The 27,001-nt window shown below is 45.8% G+C and overlaps 1 protein-coding gene across 1 annotated transcript in view; it reads left to right on the forward strand.

The window, feature by feature from the left end:
- Positions 1-27,001, forward strand: part of NRBP1 (nuclear receptor binding protein 1) — a 43,964-nt gene that overhangs the window by 14,511 nt on the left and 2,452 nt on the right. The window contains exons 3-12 of the mRNA XM_087774901.1: positions 2,390-2,512; positions 2,897-2,998; positions 3,092-3,181; positions 3,692-3,732; positions 5,072-5,166; positions 22,267-22,350; positions 22,617-22,675; positions 23,834-23,932; positions 24,011-24,143; positions 24,429-24,531. Coding sequence (XP_087631027.1) covers positions 2,390-2,512; positions 2,897-2,998; positions 3,092-3,181; positions 3,692-3,732; positions 5,072-5,166; positions 22,267-22,350; positions 22,617-22,675; positions 23,834-23,932; positions 24,011-24,143; positions 24,429-24,531 — 929 coding nt within the window. The remainder of the gene's footprint in view (positions 1-2,389; positions 2,513-2,896; positions 2,999-3,091; positions 3,182-3,691; positions 3,733-5,071; positions 5,167-22,266; positions 22,351-22,616; positions 22,676-23,833; positions 23,933-24,010; positions 24,144-24,428; positions 24,532-27,001) is intronic.

Raw genomic sequence — 27,001 nt, forward strand, 5'->3', positions numbered from 1 at the left:
GGAGAAGAGATCAGCGCCTCCCTGTCCACGTCCCCTCCGCAGGAAGCTGCGGGGAGCAATGAGGTCGCCTCTCAGCCTCCTTCCCTCCGAACGAGAGAAGCCCAGAGCCCTCAGCCGCTCCTCAGAGGCCATGCCTTCCAGCCTCGTCACCAGCTGAGCGCTCCTCCTCCGGAGGCGTTCGAGGACCTTCACGTCCTTCCCAAACGGCGGGGCCCAGCCCTGCGCACAGTACCCCAGGTGAGGCCGCAGCGGCGCTGACTACAGCGGGACAATCCCCCCTCTTGGCCGGCCGGCCACGCTGTGTTCAATGTCCCCCGGGACGCGGTTTGCCCCCTCGGTGCCAGGGCACACTGCTGGCTCCTGTTGAGCCTGCTGCCGACCAGCACCCCCAGACCCCTTCCTGCAGGGCTGCTCCCCAGCCGCCGCTCTCCCAGTTTGGACTTGTGCCCGGCGTTACTCTGTCCCGGGTGCAGAATCCGGCATTTGTTCTTGTTACATTTCATGCCGTTGATGATTGCCCAGTCCTCCAACCCATCTGGATCCCTCTGCAGGGCCTCTTGGCCCTCGGGAGAGTCAACAGCACCTCCCAGTTTTGTATCCGATGAAGAGATGTTTATAATGCAAACTTTTTAAGTTGGTATTGTATGACAATAAACTTAGTGGGCTTGTTTCTCTGCTCACAATTCTTGTGTGTATATGTCCCGTTGCTGTGTTAGTCCTTGTCATTACGCGTTGTATCAGGAGCTCAAGTTTAGCTGATGTTTAAAGTTCAAGTTTAGCATGACCTACAAGTTCTTCATGGTACCCACCCCCTGCAGTGGAATTTCTTTATAAATACAAGCCTTAGGTTTTTTGCATTTCAGTGTAATCAGCTGGATGCTTTTAGTCTGTACCTAGTCTTCCAGAGTTAAAAGCACTGTTTATTGGAAACTGGTTTCTTTCCCTTAGTTAGTTTTATTAGCTAGAATTGTGTTATCAGTACTTATTTCCTATAGCATAGTGTTTAATTCATTTAAGTTTTGTGGGTGGCAGAACACTTGCGTCAGTTCTCATTAGCATGACACTGTAGCTGAAATTGAGTAAATTTGATTGTGTTGAAAGTGGCTGCCAAGGGGGAAGGGATTTTTGAGGAAGCCCTTGTGTATGGTGAGAAGCTCCCAGCACATGGGGTGCTGATGGGGTCCCTAGTGAGGGAAGAGAAGGCGAGACAATATGAGTAGGAAAAGCTGTGAAATGGCCAGGACTTCGAGGTAATATAAGTGGAAGATGAGTTTGGGTTTACTAGCCAACTCTCTGTATTAACTTTTACGTCAAGGGGAGAATTGGATCAGCTGACACTGAAGTGATTCTGGGTATGTGGCCAGTTGATGGTGAATAGTAATGGTTGATAATTGACAATTGGAATGTAAGTTCTACCCTGTCTTCTCTCCTGTCAGTACTTTGAGATAGGAATCCAGTTTTATCACTGCACATTGCTTGGTGCAGTAGGACTTTAACCATGACTGTAGCTTCTGCCTGCCTGTGAAACAGCGTGTAAAAGGCATTACAGCAAGATGCTCTAGATGTTGGACGAAGGAACCCATATACATCTTTGTATGCTGCTACATATCTGAGGAAAACCAATATTATGGTAAACTATGCTGCTGGGAGTGTTGTTCATCTTATATCTATGCAGGTCTCTTAGCATTAAGTACTTCCACAGCCCTAGCCATTCTCGTGCTAGGCTTTAAACTGTTGCTTTGTCAAGTCCCCTTGCCTACCTTGTTGCTTTCTTAGTGCTCATCTATGTCTTTAATATTAGGCGTGGATATACTTGTGCTGGGTTAACTTTTGCATTTATTAACTAAAGAAATTATTGTAGCAGTTTTAATTGTGTAATCCATTCCTAAGTCTATTCCCAACTTGCAGCTTTCCCTTTGTTTCTCTCTGCTTGGATCAGTTTCCTCTCTCTTGAGTTTTGTGTCTCATCACCTTTCAGGAAATTCTTCTAGAAAGTTGCGTCTCAGTTCTTGAGACTTTTTTTATATTCCTTTTGTATGGTTAGAGGGTTGTTTGGTTTTTTTTGGTGGTGGTAAAATGAACTACAGGTATCACAAAACATAAGAATCTAATGTCTAGTTGCCAAAAGGCAGCTTTTGCTACAAAACAGCCTTTGTGCAAAAGAAGTTTTCCCTCAAATATGCCCAGGGCTTGCTGCTTATGTGGCCTGCAAGGTACTCATGTTGGGGTGTGTCCCGTTCCTGAAATATATGTGCACAATCCTGTCCTGGAATGCTCATTTAATTAAAAGTTAATAAGCAAACTTCATAATACTCAAATGAAGGATGCATGGTAATGATCTGGTCTTGCTGGCTTAGAAGTCACATCTGTCTCCATCCTTCCCATACAGGTGAATCAGCGCAATGTCCCAGGGATCGATAGCGCCTACCTGGCCATGGATACAGAGGAAGGCGTGGAAGTCGTTTGGAATGAGGTTCAGTTTTCTGAGCGGAAGAACTTCAAGCTTCAGGAAGTAAGTTGATGTGTTTCCCAACAAGATGTGTTAAACATACCATGCACCAGAATGGGATTATAGATATTGGTGACCTTTGTGGATTACTGGCTGGATTTGGAGTGCTGTGCTGCTCAAACGTAGCCAATTCAGCTTATGCCTGGCCTGTGCAGAAATTGTGATGGAGAACTGTTGTTTTGCTATTTCCATGGGCTCTTGTGTTGATTTAGTCTTGGTGATCAAACCATGCTCAGCTGAGGTGCCGTGTAGGATGAAATCAGATGCTGTTTGTTCTTAGCATAAGAGCTAGAAGTGTACAGTGTTGTTTAAGGGGACCAAGACCCAAGTAAGATGTGGGCTGATGTCGTCTCTGATGTAACATGTCTTTGTCTTTCTGATGTTAAGGAAAAAGTTAAAGCGGTGTTTGACAACTTAATTCAGCTGGAACATCTGAACATTGTGAAGTTTCACAAATATTGGGCTGATGTGAAGGAGAATAAGGCCAGGGTAAGTAAAGTGAACAGTCTGTTGGGTTTTCTCACTGTATGTCCTATAGGTAATTAGTGAAGCAGAGGGTAATGTTTCATACTGCCCCTACAGGTGATCTTCATCACTGAATATATGTCTTCAGGGAGCTTGAAACAGTTCCTGAAGAAGACAAAGAAAAACCACAAAACTATGAATGAAAAGGTAACTCTTTTTTTCATGTATGCCTATTTTCACTTAGTCCCATCAGCCTCTGGAAAAAGCTCTTTCAGCAGAGGATCCTGATGAGAAGGCAACCTGGTGAAAACATGTGGCTGCAATTCCTTTTCATTACTGTAAACTAGTTCAGTTGCAGGTTCTCTTGGACAGCTGTTCTGTGCTGTTTGCTTTGTTTCCAGCAGTTCTGCAGCTTCCTATGTATGGTGTGACAGGCACGTCCCTTTCCATGTGTGCATACAGGAAAGAGGGAAGACATCTGTGCATGAGAGGAGTTAGGAGGGGAGGGGTGTTTCTTGACCCATACGAATATGTAGAAACTAAACTGAGCATGAGAGTATTGATCCTCTAAGTTCTTACTTCCTACACACCTGTACTGGGTAAAAGCCACAGAATGGAGCATATATTCCTTCATATGCATGGGCTATGAATCACAGAACTATGGATTAGTTCCTCTTCCTTGAATGATTTTTATCCTTTTTGTTCCTGTGTCTGCAGGCCTGGAAGCGATGGTGTACCCAGATCCTCTCTGCTCTCAGGTATGTGAGTTGCTGATCTTGCGGTCTAGCCATCTGTTTAAGTGTCGCCTCTCTTGTGCTAGAATATTAAAAGCTGTAAAAATACACGCTGCCAAACGTTAGCAAGCTTCGTGGAATGGAGCGTGCAGAGCACTTTCAGTCACCCAGCCTGATTCCTTTCCCAGTCATGGTCTGCAGAGTGTTCACTGCACTTCCTATAACAATTCCAGAGTCTTCAGTTAGACAATAGTGAAGCCTCTGCAACAGGGAAACAGGTGCAGTGTAGGTTTTAGATCTCAACAGTTGCGACTGATATGATAATGTGGGAGCTGAGCATCAGGGAGCTCTCCAGAGGATCCAGCTTTATAACCTGGATCTAACCATGGCCAAGAGGGTGTTGCAAAGAAGTATCAAAGAAACCAAATTCCATGTGAGAGGAGTGAGGAAAATTTTCTTAGTCTTGGCAGGCTGCAGCCCTGTAGCATGCAGTGGATTCATAGTTACTGTGGTGTGATATTGTTAGAAGCGTATGTGGATCTATATGTTTCTTGATGATGCAGATCTTCTGCAGCCATCTTAGTGTAACCCAGTTGAATAGAATGTGGGGTTTTTTTGTTTTGGTTTTAAAGACTCTTCTCTACCTGAGCCAGAGTTAGTGTGTGGCTAGTAACAGCCTTGGAAGAACAATAACCCAGATGTCAGAGCAAGACTCCCACTCCATAGAAAAAATTCTGTTGCCGTTTGGCTAAATATAGCTGTTGATGAATAGCTGGGGTTCTAATAACCTTTTGGGAGCTGACAGTCCTTATTTGTGCTAGCTGCTAACGTAAAACCAAGCAGAGCGAGGTGCAAAAACAGGTATCCTCAAACGTACCTGGGGCCCCGGCACTGAAAAGCTGTATTGGTGCCTGCTGGAAAACATGACCGATCATGTTTGTACAGCTCTGAGTGCCTTTTTGATGTCATGTGAATAGGGCCAGAATAAGGCTCTGATATTTTTGGTATAAAATTGGAACCCTTTTAGCACCCACCTAGCAGTATTGGGATGGATGAAATAGTTTCTTTACCCCTGGTACCCTGGATTTCTTGGGAACTGATCAGAGAAAGCTTCTGTTTTTTCCGCCATGTTCTGGAGGTTGTTAGTTAGAGACAATTGCTTAGTTTTCATGATTCTCTCCTAGCCTAGAGACTGATGTACAGTCACTTAATTATACCTCCCTGCTATTGTAAATCCCTGACATGTGCCCTTTGCCCTCCTGTTCTCTTCTGATGTTGCTTGAGACAGGGAAGGGATGAAGGCAGGGATTCCTGTCCTCAGCCTTGGTGGTATCCTGACCAGTGCTCTGTTCTAAATCTCTAGCTACCTCCACTCCTGTGATCCCCCAATCATCCATGGTAACCTGACCTGCGACACAATCTTCATTCAGCACAACGGACTGATCAAAATTGGGTCAGGTAAGGCTTGTTGGAGGTGACCCTTGCCTATGAGACAAACTGCTCAAACAGAAAAAGGCATCTAATCCTTTCAAGGTTATCTGGTGTGATAGGCATGTATGTACACATATTCCTCCACCTACGCGTTACTCGGGCCAGAGATTGGTAGCGAATTCACTCTTGGTTGGACCACCTTCAGGAGCAGGAAGGACTGATACTGGATACCGTTTCCCTTGTTAGCCCCTTCCTCAGGTTTTGATCTTAAGGGACTGACCTGAGAAATGGTGCTGAAACTTTCGAGATTTTATGCATGTTATCCTTGGATTCATCTGCTCTGCAGTCTTTTTGCATGTTAATACAGACAGACTTCTCTTCCCAGTGCTGTGAAGCTTTGGGAGCTTTGTCCAGTGAGGCCACATGAGTGCTTCTTGTAGCAACCAACATTTATAATCAAGGTGTTAGACTCTGGCTGCAGCAAGCTGCTTGTCTTGGCATCCTCCTCCAGCATCACTCACTTTGGCCTGCACTTCAGGATGCTAGCTTGCCTTGGGCCTGTTTGGCAAAGACATGCCCTGTTCAGGCAGCCACCTGTGCTGAAATGTTTTATTTCATAAGTAAGAAGTGATTTCTCTGGCAGTGCATCCTTGCATACTCTGTTTTTTTCGCCTTCGCTATTCCCGTGTCTCTAAAAATCTGTCTGCAGTCAGGATGCATTATATTGTACCTTGACATAACCTTTCAAGTGACAGCTTTGCTGTCTGTCATCCAACTTCTGCAAGTAGTCTCAAACCTGAGGAGTGTGCACTTGCCGTCCTGTAGGCTTTCGTCTGTGTGAATTCTTGGTTTGATGTTGACAGTGTACAGGAAAGAATGCTCTGCTTTGCCTGTCATCTAAAAATAGCCTCTTTTCATAAACTGCAGACCTCTGTGGCTTTTCTTCCGTCAAAGAACTCTTGTATTGTCTCTTTGTTCCAGAACAGGGGTCTCTGTTCTCTATAACAAACCTCTGATACATGCTTGTACCCAAGGAGGCCAGGTCACGGCAGAAGGAACACTCAGTTCTCTATCTGCCTGTAAACTTGGAGACATCTTGCTCTTCATACAGGGTGACGACATCACGGGGTTCACTTTATTACCTTTCCCTGACTTTGTCCAGGTGGGAGGAATTCCCAAGAGTTGTGTACATCCGATACCTGTATGCTGGCAAACACAACTGGCTCCCTAGCATTCAATTCAGGCTACTTATGGGGAGTCTATTGTAGACTCGAGTACATGAGATCCTCCCCTTTCTAGTTCAGTTTAAACGTATTACATAGCTGCAATCTTCCTGATTGGTAGCCGGCACTTTGTAAAAACAAACCACTTGAGGTTGGTCTCTAGAGCTGTGGCTTTTTACCAGAGGGAGGTTCTGTGGCTCAGCGAACGTGACATTCTCAAGAGCATTCAGCCTCCCCATGGTGCCATTCAGAGGCTGTCCAGAAGAAAGATGGCTCTTTGAGCGTGGGTCACAAACAGTTGCCTCGAGAGTTACACCTTTGTCTGCTCCGTCCAGTTCCATAGAGCTTTGCTTCTGTTAGGCATGGTGGGAGGGACAGAGGCAATTAGACTGATCTGCTCTTTCGAGGAGTAGCGGGTGTCTCTCTGCTGTAACAACTGTATCCGCAGCAAGATTCCTGGGTGGTCCTGAAGAGGACACATGCTGGGAGTGTGACTGCAGGAGCAGTGCTTAATTGCAGTTGCTCCTGAGCAAACTTTCTTCTACTCCGCAGTTGTAGGCTGCCTTGCTCACATTGTGTTCGGAAGTGAAGTGATTTATCTGGGAGATTCTGGTCCTTTCTTAAATAAAAAAGGAAGTGAGCAGGAGTAGACTTGTGGTCAGAAGAGGAATCCTCTAGATGTGAAAGCTATGGCTCCAGTGCAGGCTGGAATTAAAGCTGCCAATGTTGCAGAATGTATTCTTTTCCTAGCTGGGTGGGCACTACAGGAATGAAGTCAGCACTGTGTCATCAGAACTGCTGGATGTATTTGAGCTTGAGATTCTCTAGTACTGCTGACTGTGCAGTAGCCAGGCAGGCTATTTTCATGTTCGGGCCCTAGAGCAATAGTTGCTTTGGGGTCACTGACAATGTTAGGCCCGTGTTTATTGCTTCATGTAGTTATTTCTTACAGCTGGCTGGTACATGAAAACTTTCCTGTGTTTACTTAAAAGAAGCAGGGCAGTAATTCTTGTGGATTTAAAGGGAGCAATGATTCAGTGCGCTATGATCTGCTCTTTGATACTTTCTCTGTCCCCAGCACTGATCTAGGCTACGCTCCTGAAAGCTCCTCTTCCCTTTAGTTAAGCAAAAGGGAATACTTGCTGAATGTGGGGCAAAAATCTGGGGAAAGGAAGCTGCTAGTGTATTCTGCAAAACATCCTTCTATCTCCTAGGTGAGGAAGTACTAGAAGAGTAGTGCCTGTGACTTGTGTCACGTTGGAAATGGCTGGTATTTACTTGTTCCTGTAACACCAGTTTAGGTGTGGGAGCAGCCCTTTTGCCTATCACTCCTTGCCGCTACTTCTGATTGCAGAGGCTCATGCACTAGCAGGACTGACCACTGTTTTTCTTGTTCTGCATGTAATTCTGGATCAGTCTTTTTTTCTGGAGCCACCTGTGCACTGCAGGAAGAAAAGAGATTAATTTAGTAGTCGGGTGTTGCTGTTACTGCTGCATTGAGTTTTGGGAAGAGGGATGAAATCTTTATTTGCTGGGGCTCATCTGTGGAAGAAAAAGGGAGTGGGAAAGAGGGAGGATTTCTCATACTGCTTAAACGCAAAAGCCATCCATAATCCATTAATTTACTAACTTTTTTTTTCAGTACCATAAAGTGCGGGGTTAATAGATTTAAGGAGGAAAAGTGTCAATGAGTGGGGAGCTTTGGAGACCTTGTGATGAGGATAGGAAAGACACCTACAGTTCTTAAACTTGCCACTGGTGTTCCCAGAGACTGGAATGTTCCAGCTGCTTTCTGGAGCTGTGGTCAGATGAAAACATTGCTTGCGAGAGATCCAGGTTGTTTTCTGTGTACTCTTCCGCAGGATCCGCATGCAACGCCATGTTGCATCTGTGCATACTTGTATTGTCTAACAAGCGGACCTGCAAAAGGAGCATGTTGCGAGGTGTTTTACTGTGACGGGTTGAAGGTACTCCGAGTGCGAAGGAGAACAGTGTGTTTAGACAGGGCGTTTGATGCTGCTGCTTGCTTATATTAAGCAACGTTGGGAGATGTTTGTTGTAATTGTCATTGGGAGTGTAAGAACCAGTCACAGGTGGAAAGAGATGATGGGTTTGAATTAAAAATCCTTTTGGGCAGCTCTTGGAGTGCCCCAGCTGGAGTGTCTTGTAATGTATTCTGGTGCCCCTGAGACATGGCCATATATTAGCATGCGCCGAGTGAGACTTCCAGTAGAGCACAGGGGGAAGCTTAGTGTTGTGCTAGCGTATTTCCACACAGTGCCTCCAGGCACTCGGCTGATGCATGTGCTTTCCTGTCTTCAGCATACCTGACCTCTAGGATTCATTATATATTTAATTGCAGTCTGTCCAGAGTCTCTCTGCAGTTCCCAGCCAAGGTGCCAGGAGACTGAGTCTTGCTTGGTATTAACTCTGCTATTAAATTATGTGGCCAGGTATGTAAGTATGGGTTCTGCTGCCAAGATCCACGCCTAGGAGAAGCTGCTGGGATGCAGAGAAAGGTAGTTGTCTGCTGAAGGGGATGCTAAGGGACTGTAGAGCACTCGCAGAAAGAACAGAATTTCCAGCTTCTTGGCCTCAGAGTTGGCCGTAACCCTCTACTTGGTCAGAGGTGTCTTCTCTCCCTTGCCCAGTCTGGTTCTCAATTAGAAACACTAATGCTCCTTATGTAAATTTATTTTAAAAAGGTAGCTGGAGGCAGGGCCAGATTCTCAGTCTTGTCCATGTTTTGCCATGATTCTGACCTAGCTGTCTCTATCGATGTTAAGTGCTTGCTGTTTCATCAACTCATTGACTTCTATCTTGTTTTACTTCCCGCTTACGGGCTGCTCTGTTACCAACAGTCTTTCATAGGATATTTGCTAATGGTGAGCAAACTTCTCCGCTCCTGTGATGTGACTACCACTATATATGTAATGTACATTATTTTATTTGTGTGCGTGTGTGTATATATATAACTTATATATATGTGTGTGTGTATATCTCTATTTGTAACACACACAAACATACACACTCTGTCTAATTTATTTATACAGTGTTCCCTTGATATAAGGCTGGTATGTAAAACTGTTCGGCTTAGGTGCCTCCTGCTTTGAGACCTTGTGTTCTGTGCTGGGATGCAAACTGTTCCTTGTGCTCTCAGCCAAAGCCTTACAGAGAGGGAGCACTGCCCTTTGTGAAGTCTCCTGGTTGTTAGTTCTCTTCCTCTCCTTGTTCTTAGAGTGTGCTAGTCCACGGACCCTAGTGCATGCCGGCTCCCGCATGTCAAGCCAAGTGGATGCATTGTTCCGAGCTCTTCCCAGCTGAACTTTCCACATACATTAGGCTCTTTCCTGCTACTGCTCTGCTAGACTTGGCTGGGCACCAAACCTGGACTAGCCTTTGCTTTGTGCTTGGCTATCGAATTGCTTGCTTGTAGTTTTAACTCCTTAGTTGTTTTGCTTTTAAAATGAATGTTTCAGTGAGTGTGTCTGGCTCCTGATGGCCAGAGAGACATCCCGCCCACATGAGTCCCTGATTGTGAAGTAAGGTTTACTATTTATGTTTCCCCAGACAAAGCTCTGTTTTTGGGGAGACTTGTGCGTATGAGGAGGGATTTGGGCTGGCGGGGGCTAGAGAAGGATTTGAGTGCTGCAATTTGTAACCCTATTAAATAGAACACTGCATTTACATTTAAAATAATTATTTATTTTATTTTTTGCCATCAGGGTTGTTCTTGACGGTTAGAATTTGTTTCTACCGAGTTGGGAACCTACCAACTGTCAGCTGGAAGTGGTGGAAAGGGAAGGGCCTGTCCAAACGGGCTCTGTGCCTACTTAGTGTTTGTGGGAGGAGGATGTGGCATGCTGTTCTGCATCGCCAGCAGAGTAGAGGCTCTCTCAAAAAGCTAAATCCGAGATCTTCTCTGAGGGGGGAGGTTGGTGTAGTCAGGGCTTGTGGCGTTAGGAGGGCAGATTTTCTTGGGAATGGCTTGTTTACCAGAGGGCTGCAAGCTGGGCAAGTCGGGCTGTGGCAGGCATGTGATGCAGGCTGTCTTTGGGGTGGAAGAGGCGAGGTGGCACACCAGCAACAGCCAGACTGGTCCAGGAACAATCCCACGGAGTGGGAACGTGACGGAGCCCGGGCTTCAGCCTGGGCTCAGTCACACTGATGGCAACAAGGCTTAAGACTGGCAAGCTGTTTCTCAGAAATCAAGTCACTGCTGCGAGCAGAACAAAAGGCCCTCGTTCTAGCAAGGCAAGAAAAGGGCCTCAGCCAGTGGTCTTCAGACTTCAGAAGATGCTGTGGTATCTCACTTGTGCTGAAACAGCATCAGATGTCCTTGAGATACTGAGCTTTCTTGGCTGGTTTCCTGAGAACTTGTTTTAACAGTACTGTCATATCACTATGTACTGTTCATATGAGAGCTGGAAATGGTTTAATCTTTAGATCTTGAACAGTGATTTGGATTTGAAAACACTAAACGTAGGGTATGAAGCTCCTGTATTGCTTGAGCATTAAGCTAATAAGGTTGTGAGTGACATGCTTTCATAACTAATCTTATTTTCATCATTACTTCACTCTCTTGGATTTTTGTTACCTGATGTTTAAAGGCTTGTCATGCTGTTTTTCACATCCTTAACAGACACCTGAGACACTTAGTAGGTGATGTAGAAATAAAATAGGGGTTACTAGGATATCTTGGATCTGGCTTTTTTTTTTTTTTTTTTAAACTAAGGCAAGTGCGATTTAGAGAAAAAATAAAGGATAGTTGAAATCAGCAGACATAGAAAAATCTATCATAAAAATGGAAAACTTTTTCACCCACGTTGGCATTCATTTGGGAAGATTTAACATGAATTTATGTAGTTTAGCTTCTAGCCATACCGTTTTATGTGCAGAGTCAAGAACGTCCCCTACCAAGCCACACATTTTCAGTTGCTTAGACACTTCGCAAAACTAAGGCAAACTTTCACAAGCAGAGGAAAGAGTTTGTCTCTGACTACAGGTGCTGCTGAGAATGAGATCTGGCAGATGAATAGTTTTGAGCGGAACTTTTTTTGCCCAGAATGCTTCAGAAAGTCCAAAGTGGTATGCAGGTTACTTTTTTTTTTTTAAAGTTTTTGTCTCACCTCGGTCTGTGTTGTCTTTGAGACTCCCAATGGTGTAAAAGCCTGTCATAAAGTGAATATTCTTCACGTTTGGATTGTCCTTGAGAAACTCTGTTCAACAAACTGGGTGGAATAGCATGAGGTTGATCTCTAACTGTAATAAATTGACAGGCATCTCATGATCTAGCCGCTGTTACGGTTCCTAGAGCGGCAAAAACAGTTACCAGAGACCTGCCTTGATTTTGTATATAAGCAGACACCTCCGGGCAGGAGGAGCACTCATAGGTAAGTGACAATCAGTGGGCTTCTAATTGCGGTGGTTAGTTTTTGAAATTGCAACTAACACCTGACTGAATATGTGTGTGTGTATTATGATTTAGTGTGTGCATTTGGGGGGAGGGTGTTGGTTTGGTTTTTTTTAAATCAGATTTAGTAGTAAGAATTGGTGCCATTGGTGGCCTTGTTGCAATGTCACCAAGTGGAATGCATACTTACTAGATTTACCTCCTACTATGCCGTGATGATAATAAACTCTCATTTTTATTTTGCAGAAGGTTTAAAAGCTGGCTCTTGCTTCATGTGCTTGCCTTCCTTGCTCTGTATAGCTTCTTTGTGCTGCTGTGAGTCATCTCATTCTAGACTGGTAGTCGTTTTCAATTAAATAGGATCTTCTAAAAATGTTTCAATTTCCCAGTTTGATGTCCAGGTTATGAGAACTCGGCCTTTTCTGTGGTCAAATGTGTTCTTTTTGTGTTGCATTGAAGGCACCTGCTGCTTCAGCTTTGCTGAATTGTGGTTTTTCTCTGCCTTTATGTGGATTTCCAGGATGCATCGGGGACATGTCTTATAGTCATCCAGGTCTTCATTTACCCATTTTAGTATTAGTACAGCAGTTGCATATGTCTGCTCCTCTTGGGGTCCTTTGATTGAAGGCACGTGGAACATTAGCATTTTAGAAGGCTTCTTCATGCTGGTTCTTGAAAGATCACTTGAATACAAACTTAGCAAGTATTTTACATCTACAGGATGAAATGCTTAGCGTTCTCCCTAATTGCTGAAGAGTTTTATTTGGAGTTTTATGTGAAAAATTTTCTGTAGTAGCAGAGGCAGTTGACGCAGGAGGAATATAGAGATGCTGTCCAGTCATGTGAGGATGGGTTAGGAAAGCCAAGCCCATCTGGAGTTGAATCCGGCAAGGGATGTGAAGGGCAGCAAGCAAGGATTCTACAAGTAAACAGCAATAGGAAGGCTAAGGAAAATGTTGGCCCTCTGTTAATTAGGGTGGGGGCCTTGGTGGCAAAGGACACAAAAAAGGCCAAGTTGTTCACTGCCTTCTTTGCCTCAGTCTTTACTGCTAAGGCTGGCGTTCAGGAATCCCAGGCCCCTGAGGTCAGAGGGAAAGTCTGGAGCAATGAAGACTTACACTTGGTGGAGGAGGATTGGGTTAGGAAACACTTAAAAGAAGATTGGACATACCTAAGTCCATGGAGCCTGACGGGATGCACACACAAGTGCTGAGGGAGCTGGCTCATGCCATTCTAAGGCCACTGTTGGTTATCTTTGAAAGGTCATGGAGAATGGGAGATGTTCCTGAAGACTGAAAGAGAGCAAATGTTGTTCTTATCTTCAAGAAGGGCAAGAAGGAAGATGTGGGGAGGCACAGGCTGGTCAACCTCAGCTCAGTCCCTGGGAAGCTGATGGAGCAACTAATCCTGGAAGCTATTTCCAAACACAAGGCAGCCAAGACTCTGATCAGGAGTAGTCAGAGAGGATTTATGAAGGGAAAATTGTTTTTAACAAACCTGATAGCCTTCTGCAATGAGGTGACTGGTTTGGTAGATGGGGGACAGCAATGGGTATTGTTTACCTTGACTTCATAGACGAGCGGACAGAGTATGGGTTAAATAAGCAAACAGTGCAGTGGACTGAAAGCCAGCTGAACATCCAGGCCCAGAGGGTTGTGATCAGCAGCACAAAGTCTAGTTGGAGGCACATCACTAGTAGTGTACTGCAGGGGTAAATACTGGGGCCAGTACTGCTTAACATCTTCATTAATGTTCTGCATGATGGGACGTGTACCCTCAGCAAGTTCACAGATGATACAAAACTGGGAGGAGTGGTGGTACACCAGATGGGTGTGCTGCCATTCACAGGGACCTGGACAGGCTGGAGAGGATTAAGCAGAGAGGAATCTCTTGGTTCAGCAAGGGGAAATGTGAAGTCCTGCAGCTCGACAGTAATAACCGCAGGTACCAGTACATGCTCAGGGCTAACCTTCTGGAAACCAGCTCTGCAGATCAGGACCTTGGGTTCCTGGAGGACCACAAGCTGACCATGAGCCAGCAACGCACCCTGACAACAAAGGTGGCCAGCAGCATCTTAGGCTGTGTTGGGAAGAGTATTGCTGGCAGATAGAGGGAGGTGATCCTTCTCTCTTTAGCACTGGTGATACAACATCTGGAGTGCTGTGTCTAGGCCTGAGCTGCACAGTACAAGAAAGATATGGACTTACTGGAGCGAGTCCTGCACAGAGCGACGAAGACAATTAAGGGACTGGAGCATCTGTCCATGTGAGGAGAGGCTGAGAGAGCTGAAACTGGCCCGGAGATGGGAAGGCTCAGGGGGGTCATTTCAACATGTATGAATAACTGATGGGAGAGAATAAAGAGGAGGGAGCCAGTCTCTTCTCTGTAGTGCCCACTGACAGGACAAGAGGCACAAATGGAAATACAGTAAATTCCATCTAACATAAAAATGCCTTTTTTTTTTTCCCATGAGGGTAGTCAAACCTTGGAACAGGTTGCCCAGAGAGGTTGTGCTGTCTTCCTCCCTGGAGATAATCAAAACCAAACTGCACAGAGTCCTGGGCGACCTGTTCTAGCTGACCCTGTTTGAGCAGGGGGGTCGAGCTATATTCTCAAGAGGTCCCTTCCAACCTGGACAATTTTGCAGTTTAGGCCTTGAGGCATGTGGGCTGAGTAGTGTTTTCACTGTAGCTTCTGCTTTCGGGGGTGAGCTTTTCTGTTTATTAAGTCTTCCAAGGTCATTTGTGCAGCTTCATTTCGGCATGTTGTGAAACAACGGTAATCCCAGAGATGTGAAGTCTGAAATTCAGGGAAGTTAAACTTGAAATACTCAAACTTGTGGACCCTAATTGCATTTTAATTGAATATGCATTTATACTGGTTCAATCCAAATTTCTGTTAAGCAGTGCTGCTCAAAACATTTTCATAGTCAGGTCTCTGAGGACTTTGTTTCTCAGTGTACGTCTTTCTTCCTGAAGTAAAAGATTCCCCCAGAGTAGCTTAGCCCATAGCATTTCAGTGAATGTCTTTTCCTGTTTTTCTGATTGCATGCAATTCTTGCACTGCGATGTGAGGCTACTGCAGTTAATGAGTGCCCTGCCATTTCAGTTGTGAAAGAACTGAGCAAGAACGGCAGTCCTGCTGCCCGTTCACCTTTTTGATATAAACACTGTGTTGCAGTCGGATGATGCAGCCCAAGCAGGGGTTTGCCCGGTCCGTAGGACCTTCATTCCTCTGGTCTAGAACTTAGAACTTGGTTTTGTGTATGGATTTCAAATCTCCCTACACACTTTGTTCGGAATGAAGTTGTTTCTGTCATGAACTGTTCCAGATAAGGTGCTAATAAGCTCCAAGTCCCTGCTTAAGAGCCTGCGTGCAGCCAGGATTGGCAAGTACTTATCTTACAGGTCCTTTTTACGTGTTCTTGTGTCTACTGTCTTGCGTTTCCTGGTCTGCCTACTCCCGCTGTCTGCTTCCACATAATGGACATGGTCAAACATCTCAGTTTACAACTCTGAATGCTTTTTTTACTTAAACATAAAAATATCATCCACCACTTCACAAGAAATCTGACACAGCATGATCATTTTCCTTCCCATCATTCATTTGTATGTCTTCATATTTACATGAGCCAACAACGTGCCCTTGCCACAAAGGCTGCGTTAGGCAAAATATTGTCAGCGGGTGGAGGGCGGTGATCCTTCCCCTCTGCTCAGTGCTGGTGAGGCCACCCCAGAGTGCTGGGGCCAGTGCTGGGCTCCCCAGTACAAGAGGGACACGGACAGACTGGAGAGAGTCCAGCGAGGGGCCACCAAGGTGCTGAGGGACTGGAGCATCTCTGCTGTGAGGAGAGGCTGAGGGAGCCGGGGCTGCTCGGCCTGGAGCAGAGGAGGCTCAGGGGGACGGCATCCATGGCTACAAATACCTGCAGGGAGGGTGCCAAGAGGACAGAGCCGGGCTCTTTCCAGTGGTGCCCTGTGCCAGGGCCAGGGGCCGTGGGCACAAACTGGGCCAGGGGAGGGTCCCTCTGGACGCCAGGAAACACTTCTTCAGTGTGCGGGTGACACAGGCACAGGTTGCCCAGGGAGGTGATGGAGTCTCTGTCCTTGGAGCTATTCAGAAGCTGTCGACGTGGTCCTGGGCAACTGGCTCTGGGTGTCCCTACTTGAACAGGGGGGCTGGACAAGGTGACCTCCAGAGGTCCTTTCCAATCTGAACCATCCCATGATTTTATGATTCTATATTAATTTCCGTGGAGAAGGATACCTCTCTCAAAGTACCTGAATTTTTGTATGATACCAGCTCTCTGTTGCAAGTACCACTGGTTCTGCTTCAGCAGTATTTTCTCTGAAGTAAAACGTGGGCAATGTTTTATGCAGAGATTAGTTATACTACTTAGAAGCAATGTCAATGGATGTGGCAAGAATGAACATAGATGTAAGCAGCTGTGGGACTGTTTATCTGGTACTGGTAACTGCGTGTAGTGAACTTTTCATATACTGAACCTCTTTGCCCCTTCATCTCATTAGATATTCAACTGTTAAAAACAATAAAATCCTCTTGCTTCTGGTGACTCATTGTTGCAAATAACTTAAACGGTGTTTGTAACAAACCCTGATACAGATCTGCAGGGCTGTAGATGCTTGTTTTCTGTGATCAGCTTAAATCTGCCACTGCTTTTCCTGTTTGACTCTGTTTAATGGCTGTGTGCTTCTTTTTGTTTCCAAGAGCTTCCTAGTTGCTTATTTTCTAGGCTTTGCCCTCCCTAATAATGCAGCTGTCATCCTAGCGTGCAAATGAAGTGAACTGTGAAATGTCTTGGGTTTGTGCAGTCTTATACCCTTTTGCAGTAGTGAAAATGTCTTGAGCATATGAGGGCAGGGAATAATTTGGAAACATTGAAGGCCAGGCTGGATGGGGCTCTGAACAACCTGATCTGGTTGTAGATGTCCCTGCCAGTTGCAGGGGGGATGGACTGGATGGCCTTTAAAGGTCCCTTCCATCCCAAGGCATTCTATGATTCTATGATGATAATGTGGCCTCATACCTATCCTGGCCCTGTGGCCATCCCTTTATAGTTGCAAACAGATGGTCCTGCATTCAGCTGATTATTGTTGGGTCCTGTGGTGCTGGTACAGTGCAGCATAGGTAAGGTGCTTAATCATCCTCTGTTGCTTGATTGCATAGCAACCCTGGGACTAATCTTTAAAGGTTAGTTGTTGATCCTTCTCGCTGTCATCTTGTTTTCCTCTGCTTTCTAAGCCTGTTGAAATCTGGAGTACAGTGTACTTGAGCACTTTACTAGAAGAGTGGAGTAATATACTCTTGCTTCGGAGAACGCTTAGGCATTTGCAAGAGACTGAGTGGTTCAATGGCTACTTCAGGAGGAAAGGAAGGACTGTCGGGCAGACTGTCCTTCCTACTTGCAAGGAGGAAGTGTTGAATGCAGAACAAAGGTGGGTGTGAATTGGACACGGGACAAGAGGAAAACGTCTTTTGCAGCATATAGTGTTTAAAGGGGCAAGTCGTTGTGTGATTGGGTGTCTCTGCTGAAACCTGCCACCAGTGATAGTTGGGAAGTAATACTACCAAGTGCGTTCTTAGCTGACGCTCCTAATGACTGAGCGTTCTTAGCTGACACTCCTAATGACTGCCGGGTGATCTGATGAGCTGTCTGTTTACCCTGGTGAGCTCTTTGCTCTAGCATTTCCTTGATTTGAGAAGTCTAGCAAGCTCTGCATGCTCCTGTAGAAATGCTGATTATTTCTTTTTATGCTTTTATTGTCAGATTGAGTTCAGCTTGCCAAAGGCAAGTTGCTTGTCCTGCCTTCTACTGTACTTCACATCTCTTCCTATCATCTGTCCTGTATGGACACCATGTTTGGCTGAATCCTTTTCTAAAATTCATCTTTGCTTTGCCAATTCCCTACCAGACTGATCAGTTATGTGGTGCTATGTCTTGTAGTCTGCCCCTTGCTGTCGTCTTCTCTGTGGCTGAGAAAGGCATGTTCGCTGTTGATGGTGGTGGTGATGGCTTTCCTTTTTGACCTTCATTGTTTGTCTTGTTTAACATAACTGTCCTTAGCCTTCACGCATCTGATCACTCACAAAATTAAGAGTCATCACTAGATATAGTAGTGGACGGCAGGTAGCAACCATGTGCGAATCAGTCAGAAGACCTTGTGTCAGAGATAACTGTACAAAATAAGAATACACACTTCAAGGTAAGAGTTTGTTTTAAAATGTACACTCAGTGCAGCTCCTCCCAAGCCTCTATCTGTGCTAAGTGGCTTGCACACAAAGGTAATGGACCTACAATAGTGACTAGACCAGACCAAAGCCAAAGCTTCTTGTCCCGCCTTCTGAAATACTGTCACAAGGTGTAACAGGACTTTTGTCTGCCTTGTTTAACATGCCTGCAGTGAGTTTTTCAGAGTTTACTTCAGTAGCAGGTTGTTGCTGTCACAGTGATGCATGGAACAGATGTGTGCCTGGCAAGGCCGTCTCTGCTTAGCTCTAAGGCATACAGCGAAGAATCTGGTAGTCTTATGCCATAGCTCTACTGTTGCATTGCTTCAGCTTTGCAATAACAGAGCAAGGTTATGTATGTGACTTCCAGCCAAGTTGCACGTGAGCTGTGATATGAACTGCTAGAGCAGGAAAAAGGCTTATCAAGCGTGGCTGTTTGAACCCAGCTGCAGAGCCAGTCTCTGCAACATTGACAGAAAAACACGTTGAGGAATTCTAGTGGGGCTCTGCAAGTTTGGAGGCACAATGACCAGAATATCAGAGGGGACAGGTCCCTGGATGACCTACAACAGCAAATTCAAAACTGCCTTTCTGTGTCTCTGAGTTGGAAGTTCCCACAGACAGTGCAAGCCCAGTTCTTTCCAGAAATGCTGGTGCCACTGCAGAATGTCCATAGGACCTGGACGCAGAGAAGCTTATTATCAAGTCCTTAATGAGGCGCAGACAGCCATTATAGATGGAGGCTGGGCTAGGATTCCATTGTACTTGCCTTTCTGGTATGGGCGTGCCTATGTTACATCACTGGCTAAGGTCTCTGTTGATAATGGCTTTTTGTGATTGATTACTACCTCTTCCCTTTTCTTAAACAGGGCCCAGAGGCAAAGGACAGAATGGCTACATAGTGAACTGGCCCTTGCCATCCAACATGCGATAGTAACAGTATTTAAAGCTTAATCAAAACATCGTTTGGAAGATGACTTTATACTTGGCTGATTCTGCTCCATGTTCAGCAGGATGGTGTTGGCCTGGGTAGTACTGTGCCAGAGTTCCTGCCTGAGGACAGTGGTCCAACACTTGATGGCATGTGCTGAATTTCTGCAATGCTGTCACTGTTGACACAGTGCCTCTCTCTCAGGGCAGGTCTTGATGCCTCTGCCCTTCTCCAGGGGTCTGGCCCTGGTCGGACAGCAGTGCTGCCCTGGCAGCAGCTCAGCTACATGCAGGATCTTGGTGGTGTTGCCAGACCTCTGACTGTACAGAACCGTGTAGCTGAAGATGAGTTTTGGGTTCCTGTTTACTCTGACAATCCATTGTACTGATAAGAAAGGCAGAACGAATAGAAGACTTATAAGTCTGATTTTATATCCCCAGATTGCCTAGTTAGTTCCTAGTAGTCAGAAGCTGTCATGCATGCAATAGATGTTAGGTTTAGCAGAGTTCACAAAAGCACCTGTTTGATAGTTCATGTATACTGTATGTTGCACAAAGACATCCAGTGTTCCAAAAAAAAAAAAAAAAAAATCAGATTTTAGAGCAGAAGGGTTTCTGAAGTCTTAAATACCGTGTTCTGCAAAAACTGGGACAAAGTAATGGTTCTTGTAGACGGGGAACAAACATGCTTGGGATCAACAAGATCCTGTGATTGCGTTAGCCTAGGCCTCAGCGGAATGCCAAGATCTTAATGGTATTGGTCACTCTGAGGAAAAATTTGTTCTTAATCAAAAACTTCACAGTATTCAGATGGCTGCGCATCTGCAGCAATATTGCATTTCTGGATGTGATCAGCCTCTGGCCCTTCATAGGGCTGTAGCTGTCCTTATCTCCACACCTCACGCCCACCAGTGGTATACTATAGATTTAGGAGAAATTATTTTTAGTTCCTGCAAGTCTCTAGCAGAAGTTCTGAACGTCATGAGTGGCAGTGTGTGTATGTGGGGGGGGGGGGGGGGTTGGGGTTGGTTGGTTTGTTTGTTTTTTAGAAGGCAAAACCTCATTTGACAGTATTAAATTGTTTGCTTTTACAGTGGTGAATTGTTCTTTTGAGTAGAAAAGAATAAATTACTTAGAGGGGGGAGGGGCCAGTACTGTTAAACTTCATCTTGATTCCTTGGCCAAAACATGTGCAGAAAGGAAACAGGAAAGAGCAGTAATGATGAGGAAATCCAGCTGCTGGAGAAGACCTGAGGTAGCCCCTTCTCTTTTGGTAGCCACGTCTAGACCAGACATACACAGTGGGCTACCGAAGGCAGATACTACCCATAGACAAAAGTAAGTGAACAGGACTTCTCCATTGTGGATGTCTGGGAACCTCTTTAGAAGGCCCAGTATGAGAACCTGTTGTGCTGGACAAACCTTGGGTGATTTGCCCTGTATGCAAAGTCAGGCACTGGCTGGAGGCATGGTGACGGTAGAAGCTGAAAAAGGGCTGCCCCACTGGAGGGGTTTGGAGTCCCTCAGGCACCGATCTCATCATTTGGCAGCGCTGGGTTAACGGTTGGACTCGATGATCTGAAGGGTCTTTTCCAACCTTAACGATTTTATGATTCTATGATTAATGTTGAGGCTGTTAATAGAAATGTGGGGAATGTGTGATGTTGAGGTAGGTCAGGATATCCTCCAGAAGCACAGGAAGACATTAGAGGACTGGACACATTCCAGCTGTAAGTAACTCAGTAGTGCAAAATACAAAGCTGCACAAAAGTCCAGAGCTCATCATTTGGGAACTGGGGAGGATCTGGCATTTACTACCTGTTCAAGGGAGGAATTTGATCCACTTGCCTAGTGTGCAATGTTAAGATAGATTGGGGCAGAGTCCCCAGTAGAGAGAATCGGTGTGATTGTGCATGGCCCTAAGCAGACCTCATCTAAAGCAGTCGGTGTCACTGGGAAAACGCAGAGCAGGTGTTAAGAGGAAGATGGAATTTAGCTTACTTTGCCTAGTGCTGCGAAGCTGAGAGGACCTGCTGGTGTCTGGAAAGGGGTAAGCACTAGGAATGAAGTAATCTTACTGGACTCCCAAGATAAGAGCTAGCACAAGAACAAAAAGCAGTAAACTACTCGTGAACAGTTAGTTGGGAAAGTAGACACTGGCTGTTGGAGCAAGCTCCGTTTCCAATGCTTGAATAAGATAATATGATTTGGTATGTGCCACGCAGCAAGGTTGAGTTGAGTTATCAAGGAAGATCCTTCTTGTCTGACTAGAGCCCAAAGAACATCTCTCCTATGAGGCTGGGAACTAGTTCAGTCTCATTCAACTGGGAATCCTCTTTGATGTGTCCTGCCCTAATCCAGGAACACCTGGAAAAATACAAGGGGTTTGGCGTGTCCCATGTAAGTCCACATTGTAGCAGTACAGACCAAGACCAACTGTGATTGTCCAAGAGGTTGACAAAGTGGGAGATGGGTCTGAGACTGTGGGACCAGGCTTGTTCAAGGGTGGAAGTAGAGCTTCAGATGGGATGGTGACTCTGTGCTCCCTGCCTACCTCAGTGTTTCTCCCTGGTAGAGCCAACTGCTTAGTTTTGGAGAGTTGTTTGCAGTCTTCTTCAGAGGTGGCTGTCCCAAAGGCTTGTCTTCCATGGGGCATCCATACTTGTGTTCTGCTTGTTGTTCTTGTGGCTGGGAATTGTTCCCTCCCAGTAGCTCTGAGTTGTTTGTGGTTGTTGCTGTGGAGCTGCTGGCTGCTGGGAGGCCTCTGCTGTCAGACTGGTCATCTCTCCTCATTCAGCAGTTGTGCTTGACTTTTGTCTCAAGGCACTTTGGCACCAGTGCCCTGCTGATGTGTGGAAAAGTTGCCTTGTAGGTCTATCCCTCTCCTAGAGCCCTGAGGTGGTGACTAATTGCAGTGATCTTGGCATCTCTGGCTGTTCCTAGGGCTTCTGTTATAGTTGAGTTGCTTGTGACAAATGCTATAGATCTGATTTAAGTTAAGCGCTTTCAGGACTCGCACTTCAACAGGGAGTCCTTCCCAGTTTGTCTTCCCATTCGGCAGAAGCTGTGGTCTCCAGGTTTGCTCTTGGAGAGTAATGCTAAGCTGTCTTAGTCGATCTGCAGCTAAGGAAACAATGGAGAAGTATATCAGGGCAGGTGGCCTGAGACGAGGGACTAATGAAGGGCCAACGTAACTCCACTGTGCTGCCCCTTTGGGCACCAGAGGGCCCTGGAGTTGCATGTGTTCCCTGGGATCTAGTTGGGGATGGGCTACGGTTTCCTGTATCCTAAGCATTCATGACTTTCTTCTAGTGGCACCAGACACAATTAACAACCACGTGAAGACCTGTCGTGAGGAGCAGAAGAACCTGCACTTCTTTGCCCCGGAATATGGAGGTATGGTGTGGCTACGGCTGCAAGCCTGGTTTTATTGGCCTTAATAATGCTTCCAGGCTGTTTTGCATCTTGTTTTCAGCTACAGGCTCGTGTCAGATGTCACATGAACAGTTTTGAGTTATTTGCCTGCTTAAATGCTCCAACTCCTCTGTCTTTTGATAGCAGAGGAGGGAGAGAAGGCTGCAGGATTATCATAGCCTGATGCAGAGGTGGTCCTGCTGAATGCAGGGATGGCCTGATAATAGAGCGTTATTTCTGTGTTACAGAAGTTGCCAATGTCACCACTGCTGTGGACATTTACTCCTTCGGGATGTGTGCACTGGAGGTGAGTGTGGAACACTTTGGCTATGGGACAGAGAGAGAATGAATTTGAGGGAAGGAGATGGCTCTGTGGAGATGCTGTGGTTATGGGTGGGTTAGCTTGGTAACAAGTGCATTTTGTTCTCTGAGCCAAACGCACTTCATCTGGGAGGGTTCCCTATAGAGGCTCCTCCAAATGCCTTACTAAGAAGTAAGTAGCTCAGTAATGTGTAGTTCTTTCTGAAATTCCTAATGTGTAATTCACTACTGTGTGGGTCTTGGCCACTTCTGAAGTCTGACCCATTGGCTGGTGGGAACAGTCACTACTACAAACTGTACTTAATGTACATGGAGAACAGAACTCCCCTTCTGGGGAGTACGTGTTCTTCCTGTGGTATCTGGAGGAGAGGACAGATGTCGTCCGTAACTCTTCTGGGACAGCCTGTCCCCACCTGATACAGGTGCTGGTTGCAGTCAGGCATGAGTCTGACGTACCTGATTGTAGCAGCTTAGTGGTCCCTCTGTCCTTGCAATCAGTAGGCCCAAATCTAGGAAATGGGAGTGGTTGGTAAGAATATTTTCTGTGAAGAATTGTCAGAAAGAGCCAACGCAAAGACTTCTGAACCTGTGCTGCACATCCTGTAAGTGAAACAGGAAGACAACTGTGGAAACACACAACTTTTAGGAAGCAAAACCTGAGTTGAATCTTAAGACGTTCTCTGGAATCTTTTGCCAGCCTTTCCTAGCTGGGAATTTGTGTATGTGTTGGCTGGAGCCAGTCCTGGACGGCGTTGTGTGCTTGCTTTTCTGCCTGTAATACAGAGCTCTTCGTAAAGCCAAGAGGGACGCTGTCAGATTCTGGCAGTGATCCAGTTACTGCTTCATTAGAGGATGGGAATTATCAAGCAGAAGTACAGGCCAGTGGATCATGAGCTTCAAAATGGAGATACTGTCTAAGGTGATGCTGGCATAGTTTTCAGGTCTCCCTGGCAATCTGTTAGGGTGCTAGAAACAAGCTATCGTAATGAGGCAGTCATTCTCTCTGCCTCCACAAACTGTGACCTTAAATAGCACCAAACAACTTGGCTGTTATGAGCTCACGCTTGGCAGTGGTCTCCTTGAGCTCTGTTCAATGTAGTCCGTAATTCTCAGTGAAGTCTGATGCACTGCTTTGTGTTTGCAGATGGCAGTGCTGGAAATACAGGGTAATGGAGAGTCATCTTACGTGCCCCAGGAGGCCATTAACAGTGCCATCCAGCTGCTGGAGGACCCCTTGCAGAGGGTGAGTGAGGAGGGATCAATGGTGCCTGTGCAGACATGTTGGCATTGCACATGGTCTCATGTAATTTTTGTCTTTCAGGAGTTCATTCAGAAGTGTCTAGAACAGGACCCTGGCAAGCGTCCTACTGCCCGGGAGCTCCTCTTTCATCAGGCATTGTTTGAGGTGCCATCACTAAAGCTACTGGCTGCTCACTGTATCGTTGGACATCAGCGTGAGTATGGAGTCCCAGGGTGCCACATCTCACGTTCTGCAAAGCTTCACTAAGTTGTCAGTACAGCTGGCATCCTGGAAACGAAGCCCTTCATGCTGCTCTTAACAGGCCGGGACCAGGGCCTTGTGAAACAGAGCAGAAACTGCAGAGCCTGGAGGAGGAGGGTGTCCTGCCTGCTCTGAGTTGCATGGGAGATTAACAGCCTAAAGCCTCTGGGGTTTTTATTGCTTTTCTTAGGTTGGAAAGGAATTGCAGTTGTTCAGGTCTAACTTCTTTTTTTAATAGATATGATTCCTGAAAATGCTTTAGAAGAAATGACCAAAAACCTTGACATGAGTGCAGTGTTGGCAGAGATTAATCATGCGGACAGGGAAGGAGTCAAGATGATGTGAGTACCCTGTGGCGTGCTTGGAGGGGGCTGCTCAGGTGCATGTGGATCAGGTGCCAGGGCACTGGCGTGACCACTGAAGGATCTGCCTGGGACTCTTCCCTTCAAGTTAGTGTTGGTATTTCACCACTAACTGGGAAGCAAAAGGGAGCTGATGGTGCTGTTGGTGAAGGAGCATTCACTCGCTGTCTGGGCACAAAAAATTCTGTGGAGGGTAACTCCTGGGTGGAAGAAGACCTTGCACCTGTGTCCTGTGAGCAGGTTCCATACAGCTGAGATGTGAATTGTTCCCCAGACGGAGGGGTGGGAAATTAACACACTGTAGTTGGAACAGTCCTTAGCAGAACCTGGCTGAACAGTTTGGGGCAGTGACTTGGACCAATCACAGGCTTGTCAAATGGAGTCCCACATGTTGGAGAAATGGTTCCTCTGTTTTCTTAATGGAGCAGCCCATTCTGCAGTATGCAAAGGGAAAGGCTGTTTTGGGCAGCTATCAGTAACACGCAGCAGCTGCTTAAGCTACAGAGGTTGCTCCCTAAGTAAGTGACCATAATATATATAGAGCAAGTAGAGTGCCAAAAAGTGATGTTAAATTTTGGATAATGAAACCTCAGCTAGATGAGGAGTTAGTTGAAAAGACTAAGATGTGGATACTCTATTTCCAGAGAAGGCCAGGGTGCTTTTAGGGTAGCCCAGCATTCTGGTATGCTCAGGCTACTGAAAAAAAGTAATCAAGATGACAACGAAAAAAAGCACTGCTCATTTGAGGAGCTCTTTGAGCCATATAACCTTTCTAAAAACTGACATTCTGATCTTCGTAGTGCTAATAAATAATAGTATTGAATTCCCTTTGGAATGTGCTTTGTTAATTAAAGGTTCAAAATGGAGGACAAAGAGTGAATAGCCAAAGCCGTGCAAGAGATTCTTTACATATATTGGTCTGCAGAGGATTGGCTATCTGGCATATGCTAGCCTGGGACTTGCCTTTTGGTAGTGCAGTACCTCAGAGGTGCTGGAAAAGGAAAAAGAAAGCACAGTAATGACTTGAAATGTCAGAGAGCATCATTTCCAGATGTTTCATCAGAGTGCCATGCAAACTAAGCTGCTAGAAAAAATTGTAAATTTTTTGCTGAAAACTACTACTGTTCTAGAGGGTGGGAAAGTAACGGAGGTTGTGTGTGCTGAAAAGGGCTGGAGAGTGGTCTGGGGAACTGAGGCAGATGTGCAGCCTACACCAGCTCGGATGGAACAGCAAAGCACTTGGGGAAGATTATGGCAGGATTTGAGCAGCTTGCAGTCTCTGGCTAATCTCTGAAATTCTTCAAAGCAGTCTTAAGACAGTGGTATGGAGGAGACTGGCAGTTCAGAGTTTTTGTTGCAACCAGTCTAAAAGAAGCAGACGCTAAAAAGCTGAATTGACTAAGGTTGACGAGGAACGTGTTTTACTGGGGAATTAGTAGAGTAGGACAACCCGTGTCTCCTTGTTAGTCAGAACCAGAAAGAAATGAGGTACTTGCTGTGGACTATTCTGGTGTTGCTAATTCCCTGTGCCGTGCAAAAGACAATAACAGCTTGCTTTAGAGAAAAACAAACTGCTGCTCTGTCTGAGAAGGCTGTGAAGTATCATCACAGGAAAAGACTATTTCCAGCTTGTTGTAAACACACTGCTGTGCAGCTATAGATGAGAGTAAATATGATCATCAGGGTGCCAAAGAATGGGAGAGAAGGTTATGGTATTTGAGTGACGTCTCTAAAGACGTTACCTGTACAATGTACATGTACAAAGTGGCAACCTTTGTGAACAGCCCTGGACCAGATCAGTGAGCTGACTTCACCAAGGGGCTGGAAATCATTGTCACCACACGGAGGAACTGTATGTTCTTGAGGGTGAGAAAGAGGAAGAGCAGTAGACGTATGACAAGTTACGGCACAAAGGGGAGGGATTGTGAGTGCTTACTGTACTCCCATCAGCCACCACCAAGGAAGATGTTCAATGGAATTAGAGGCTGGGGAACTAAAAATGAATTGGTAGGATGACTTCCTCTGAGACACTAGATTAAGAAGCCACTAAGCTGAATGAGCAATCTGGGAAAGAAATTACAGAGAGAACAAAAGTGTCCCAAACTCCAGTGAGGGAGGATATTTGGGCAGGGCATTAAAGCCTGAGGTGTAGTTTCTGGTCTGGAGTGATATGGCTGGTCATAGTGTGCCATCAGCTGCTGCAGAAGTTCTTGCCTTTGCAGTGCTGAGTGCCCTTGCTCTTCTGGAGACGGGACGCGGGCTTCATGGGTCTGGTATAACAGATGTCTTTGAAAAACCTTCCTAGGAACGTGGTGTTATTGGGCTGGCTTCCAAACCATTGTTTGCACTGGACAGCTCTCTTCAGGGAGGTGATACCTGTTCTGCCATAATTAAAATGTTGCCTCATCCTTAGCTTCTGTGAATAGTTGCTTCCTGTACAGGAAGATTA

Source organism: Nipponia nippon, unplaced genomic scaffold (assembly GCF_047370975.1).
Source record: "Nipponia nippon isolate SJK-2023a ecotype South Korea unplaced genomic scaffold, ASM4737097v1 scaffold_4, whole genome shotgun sequence".
Lineage (NCBI taxonomy): Eukaryota > Metazoa > Chordata > Aves > Pelecaniformes > Threskiornithidae > Nipponia > Nipponia nippon.